Source organism: Nestor notabilis, unplaced genomic scaffold (genome assembly GCF_000696875.1).
Source record: "Nestor notabilis isolate BGI_N333 unplaced genomic scaffold, ASM69687v1 scaffold33618, whole genome shotgun sequence".
Lineage (NCBI taxonomy): Eukaryota > Metazoa > Chordata > Aves > Psittaciformes > Psittacidae > Nestor > Nestor notabilis.
In genome coordinates this window covers 750-7,164 of record NW_009939276.1, presented here as the reverse complement: position 1 = coordinate 7,164, position 6,415 = coordinate 750, and the positions used below count along the sequence as shown (strand labels likewise).

The 6,415-nt window shown below is 36.0% G+C and overlaps 1 protein-coding gene across 1 annotated transcript; it reads left to right on the top strand.

Moving 5' to 3' along the window:
• Positions 1–1,398: 1,398 nt before the first annotated feature.
• Positions 1,399–5,733, top strand: LOC104409795 (methionine synthase reductase-like; the record flags this gene model as incomplete). The annotated part of the gene is made up of 6 exons (XM_010019772.1): positions 1,399–1,441; positions 1,956–2,142; positions 2,651–2,769; positions 4,308–4,400; positions 4,486–4,659; positions 5,589–5,733. Coding segments are annotated over 6 exons (761 nt in total), but the record flags the coding sequence as incomplete, so codon positions are not given.
• Between the last annotated feature and the right edge of the window lie 682 nt (positions 5,734–6,415).

Genomic DNA, 6,415 nt, shown 5'->3' with positions numbered 1-6,415 from the left:
ACTGCTCTGCTGCTGTCCATCAGTTCCGTAGCCCCATCATAGAAGGCCACCAAATTGGTCAGGCAGGAAAATACATCTAAATATGCTGACAGTTATTTTCCAGATGAAAAAAAACCCAGAATTTCTTAATATGTCGCATTATATGAAACAAAACAAAAAGAAAAATTTCCTTTTTATTTCTTGCAGTGGCCTTCTCCACACCTACCCTAAATCTCTCCTTCTTAGTACTCTGTGGGGATTAAAAAAACTAAATACAAGCTCTGCTGCACTTTATACGAATACATGAATCTTCACAGTGAAAGCAAAGCCAGTTTGCTTTCCAAAGGTGGTATGGGATGTGCTGTAGCAATTGCACTGAACAACAGGAAGTTTTTTAAGTTTTTGAAATATGTTCCCCCTGGGAAGTAATGTGCCGAGTGGGCTTAATGTCTTCTTTAAGTGATTTCACTGAACTAGCTTTGCTTTACTCTTGATTTGCAACTATCGTATGTAGCAGAGCATCTTTAAAATATGTCAGGGTGTCCATGTACTGACTGAAACATCTGCAGAAGGGTGTTACATGGGGAAAACCAGCTAAAAGGCAGTTAAATTGTAGGTTACCCTGTTACTTCACTGTGTTTTCTGGCATTTGCTAAGCCAAATTTTTTCTTACTGTCGCTGTTCCCTACCACACTGTTCACTTAGTGATTTGTCTGTCTCCTTTCAATATACCCTTCTCCTCAGCCAAAATGTGCAGTCTTCATGCAAGTCATTCCTTTGAAGGCACCAGTGGGTTTGTCCTTTGCTGTATATGTACATAAATATGTAGATGAAAATGCACGTGTGGTATACATAGTGCACTTATAATTAAAAAGATGCCAAATAAAATCCTGTCTCTATTGGGTTTTTAGCTGTGATTTCAGAAATGTGCATAGGTACTCACAGTGGTTTAAAATTGAACTGGCACATCTGTTTCTAGGACATTATATATAAGAAACTTTCCATGAAGCAATTCCTATTCTGAGAACTTTTGAGCTCATAGATAAAGGGTGGGCAAAATTAAATTTCAAGCTTCACCTTGTTCACTAGCTACTGACGTATCTTCTGTGCACCTTACAGTTGTTTTTAATTGACCAAGAACCCCATTAATTAACTATTGCGTCCTCATTTTTACAGGATCTCTAACAGATGCTTCATGAAGTTGAAAAAGCATTCAAAATGGAGTTCAAGTCTCAATACCTTATTTCTGAACACTGAATTTATTATTAACACTTACTTCCATTAACACTGAATGTTAATAGAGTAAAATTACAGTTATAATATGCTTTTACTGTATTGCAGTGTAAACACTTACTATATAATATTTTCATTTGGGAGAATCGAGTAGTCAGTGATGCTGCTTTTTTTTAAATTTTTCAGAACATCTTCCTAAATTACAAGCCAGATCATATTCAGCATCAAGGTAATTAAATATTCAAGTTGTATCTCCTTGATACTTTAGGTATACTTTTTACTCAGATATGTGTGTGCACATTATAAAGAAGAAAGAGAGAAACGAAGGCTAAAACCTGATGATAAAGTGATTGTGTACCTGTTGCAAAAAACCCCACAGGGTTTGACTATTTCAAATGGCATTGGTTTTGAATGTCTGGCAAGACTTTGTGGGAGTTTTTAAGAACAAGGTCAGACGTGTGAATCTGGTAAGAATTTGGATTCCCTTCTGTAGGTACTGACATCTGAGTCACTATTAAGACATTTTCTAATTATATATAAATATCGCATTGAATACGGAGAATATTGATTCAGTTGATGTGGTTTGGCCTGCAGATTGACCTGCTGTAAGATTGTACAGCTATCTCTGAGGGTTATTTGTTATTGTTGTTGTGGGGTTTGGGTTGAGGGTTTATTTTGCATGTGGTTTGTTTGTTTTTTTTTTTCTGTAAATTGTTTATTTATTAATACTATTGTCTTTCCAGTTCAAATTTATATCAGCCAGGGAAACTGAGTTTTGTATTTAGTATTGTGGAATTCGCTGCCTGTCCCGCTCGACCAGTCCCACGGAAAGGAGTATGTACAGGGTGGCTTGCTGAGTTAGTTGCACCTCAGCTGCACACCAACAGAAACACTCTGGATACAAATGGAGGAAGCTGTTCAACAGAAAAGGTATGAATATTAGATCTAAACTCCTTAACTGTTAAATTTATGCATTTTTGAAACAACTGCAGTTCCTTTGTTCACTGCTCTGATATAATGCAGGTGTTTTGTCTGTATACATCTTCATTTTGCAATTCTACCTTGTAAGTTCATCCTTCTGTAACATGTCTAGAACTTCATTGCTAAGTAGCTTTACTTTCCTTTGAGTACCAACACCAAACTTTCCATGAATTCTGTAACAGTATTCCCCAAATTTTTCATAATCAGAAGCTCGTGTGTGGTTTTCCTCCACATGCATTAATAGGTTTTTAAATATGGTGTGGATTTTTTCCAGGAGCTCATCTGAAATTTTATTCTAAACAACTGTGTGGTATTAAAAATAAACTTTGAAGCTCAGGTTTTGGAAGGTTGTGTAGACACATGCACTATGTAAATGCCCTAAGGGTTTTAAAAATTTAATGGTATTTTCACTGCTTAAGAATGTTCTTCAATTGTATTTTATCTAATTTCATTTTAGATATCTATTTTTGCTCGTCCAAACAATGCTTTCCACTTACCTGCAGACCCATCTGTCCCATTAATTATGGTTGGTCCAGGAACAGGAATTTCACCATTTATTGGTTTCCTACAGCATAGGTATGTACAAAGTTGTTATCTGGAAAGCAGCCTTCTTACTGAAGAAAATAAAGCCTTGGGTTTTGAGTGCAAATACAGTTAATCTTTTTCTGTCTTTCTTTCTTTCTATTTTTTTTCTTCTTCTTACTTGTTGTAGTAGTGGTATGCTGATTAGAAACAGTCTTGCTAATTTTAAGCAAGCAGTGATTGTGTATTTTTGTTTTTCAAATGAGTAAAACTTACACTTTCACCTGACAGTACGTAATATCCATAGTAGATATATGAGGAATTGGATGGATTGCAGAAATGGTTGTAAGAAAGTAAATCCTTTATCTGTGTGTTACTAGTGGAAGTCCTGTAAGAGGCTGGTATTTGTAGAAATAGTGTTGATTAACACTGTGGCTTAAGTTTGGTATTCAAAATCCATTTCCTTCAGAAGTGGCATCTATATGGAAAGCCTTGGCATGATGAATGCCAAGGTTTCTGACATAATCCCTTATTTATGTGTGTTCATATATTTTGATATTTTAAGATGAGGAGCTTGGTACATAAACCCTCAAATGCCCAGTGGTCTTGGGTTTTGTGGGGTTTGTATTTGAGATCCCTTTTTTGCCTTCCTCCAACTCCAGTTGGCAAGGAGATGCTTGTTCAAAAATTGACAGATACCACATCACCAAGAATATGTAAACACATGTTCATTTGGAGGAAATGAAGAACAGGAAGAGTGGAATATTTGGGTGGGAATGGTTGCAAGTTCTGTAGGTAACTAACACGTATGATTCCTCTGTGACTCAGTTCTAGCAAGATAACTATTTTTAAACCATTTCATTTGAGAGAAAAGTGAAATTTTGGCAGAATATTTCTGACTCCATGCTTCCACTTCGACCAAATCATTAGGTACAATCATTATGTCCTTACTCCTTAACTTTAGTTCCCAAATATATCTTATCTCTCAGAAGTATTTTGCATTTTATTTTAAAGGATTCATAGCATTTCATAAGCGTTTGATCAATGATAAATGAAATCTCTCTCTCAAAATGTAACCAGAAAGTTGCAGCTAAACCCCCCCTAAAGTAATACCTTCAGCATTATTTCAAGAAAATGCAATAACTCTTCTGATGATGTGGTAGTAAATAGATTGTTATTCATAAAGTTCAGCAGATTTCTACAGCTAAATGGAAAGCATGCTAAAACTGCTTTGTGCTGAGTTTTCCCTTTCCAATGAAGGATAAAGGGTAGTGATCTCCTTATTCAGCAGTCAGGATTGTTTTGTGAGGCGCTTGGAAGTGTCAGTCTTGACTATTCCATTATGAAACTGGAATAAAAAACCCTTTTTGAAGTTGATTGATTTTGAGCTGGGCCAAAAGTGAGTAGTCAAGAAAATCAAATAAGTAAGAAGGGTTTGACTGTGATTTACTTTAAGTCATTTCACATTTCTGCCAATTCAGAAGTTTATTAAAGCACTACTTTACATGAGAATTAGGTTATAGATGTTTTCAATTCTGAGCTTGATAAAACAGGATTGGATTTTTTATTTTTTTTTCTTTTGGTCTGTTTAGGCAAAAGCTAAGAGAAGAACATACAGACTGGGAATTTGGAGACACATGGCTGTTTTTTGGTTGTCGACATCAGGATCGAGACTATTTGTTCAAGCAAGTTCACTATTTAGCATTCATTTTGTATTCGTGAGGAATTCTTATCTCTGAGCTGTTACTAATAGTTGCTATTGCCTTTCAGAGATGAGCTCAGATGTTTTGTTGAAAATGGCACATTAAATCATCTTAAGGTTTGTTTCTCAAGAGACTCTTCTTCAACTGCAGAAGTAGCCCCACCTAAATATGTGCAAGATGTCATTAGGCTTCATGCTAAGGAAGTTGCCAAATTTTTTTTAGGTTACTTCTATGTATGTGGGTGAGTTACTTCACTTCTGTGGGTGAATAGAGTGGAGATGGACTGTCTCAGAAATAGAATAGAATAAAGTCTGAGGCTTTACAAAGACTTAGTGCTGTCTGAAAGAAAGGACCAACATGATGCTGAAAGAGCCTTCCTGGAATGCTAGGATTTCATCACTATGTGCATTTTTTCCGATACTGTCTTGAAAGTGTAGCTTGTAATCCACAGTTCCATGGGTTGCTTTAGTCACTTATTATTTCTTTTTCTTTTTTAGTAATAGGAGGTTTCAAGCTAACAGATTTCTCTTCAGAAAATGAGATATTTGAGTACATGTGATGATGAACTGCACAGCTGTGAGACAGCAGCAGTCTTCCAGGCTCGGGTGGGCCAGAATGCTAAATCTCAGTAATATAATTTCCAGTGGGTGTTTTATTTGTGGCTACTAACTTACCTGAAGGTTGATATTTTTAGGAAGTTTGTTGATAAATGATCAAACGTTTGAATATGAAACCCAGTGTCAATAGGTTCTTCTGCAGGAATCAATGTCAGCTATGTATATTAAAAATAGCATTATTAATAAGTGAGGAGTTTAGGGGGTTTTGTTTTGTTTTGTTGTATTGGAACCATATGGTGATACAATAATAAAAAAATACTTCAGCAGGTTGATTTCTCCCTAAAAGTTACTCTGTGACAACTCAAGTAGGGTTCCAAGTACTTTTTCTTATAAATTACAGTATGCTGAAAACTGTAATGTTTGATTGAGAGAAACCCTTGTTATTGTCAGTGCTCAGCTGCGTGAAAACTCATTGAGAATTTTGCTGTGCTATGTCCAAACTATATTTTTTAATGCCTTTTTTCCAATATTATCTTGCCTCTGAAGCTACTGATAAAACCAAAAGTGCACTATTATGTATTTTCCTAGTATATTTTTTTTCTCTCCCTCCCAGAGATAAGAAGCACATGGCTGATGGTGTAAGTGATGCTGTAGTGGACATTTTAAGCATGGAAATGGAGACTGACAAACTGGAAGCAATGAAAATCCTGGCCACACTCCGAGAAGCAAAACGATATTTGCAGGACGTGTGGAGCTAAATATTTAGCATTTCCTATGCTTTTGCAACACAAAAGATTTTGTTTCACACATGCTTTTGACTGAAAGTTATTGTCAAAGTGCTGTCTGTAGTCACCCAAATCTTAATTTTCTCCATTGACCTTTCAGGCAGGAAGATAAAACCTTTTAAACAACAGGAAACCAGGCTGCCTTTGGAATTTTGTGGGCTTTTTTCACAATGTTACATCATGGACAGTCTCAGTGCCTTGATTCTCTCATTTTAATGTCAGATTAATGCAGAAAGTAAACACTTCTACACTTTTACATGGGGGTTTTTTCTATAACGTATACATAAATAAGCTACAGAGTAAATATATTACACACTGATTTATGCATTGTCAAATACATTACTGACTTGCCTAGGTTGCCTCTGCAAACCCTTTTCTGCTCAACTTTGTGAATAGAATAGTAAAAGACTTTCAAATAAACAAAATACGAACACACCCTCCCCCCCCAAAAAAAAAACAAAACCAAGAAAACCCAAAAAACAACCAAACCCCTTGGCTGATAAACTTTGCTTTTTACCTCAAGGGAACAGGCAAAGTCAAGTTGTATGCTGTGCTTATTGAACCTGTTTCACACATAAGTCTTATCCAATTTTTGCTTGCCCCTGGGGAACATGTAGTGTATTGCTGACTGCATGGGGTTTTTTGGAAGTTAAGC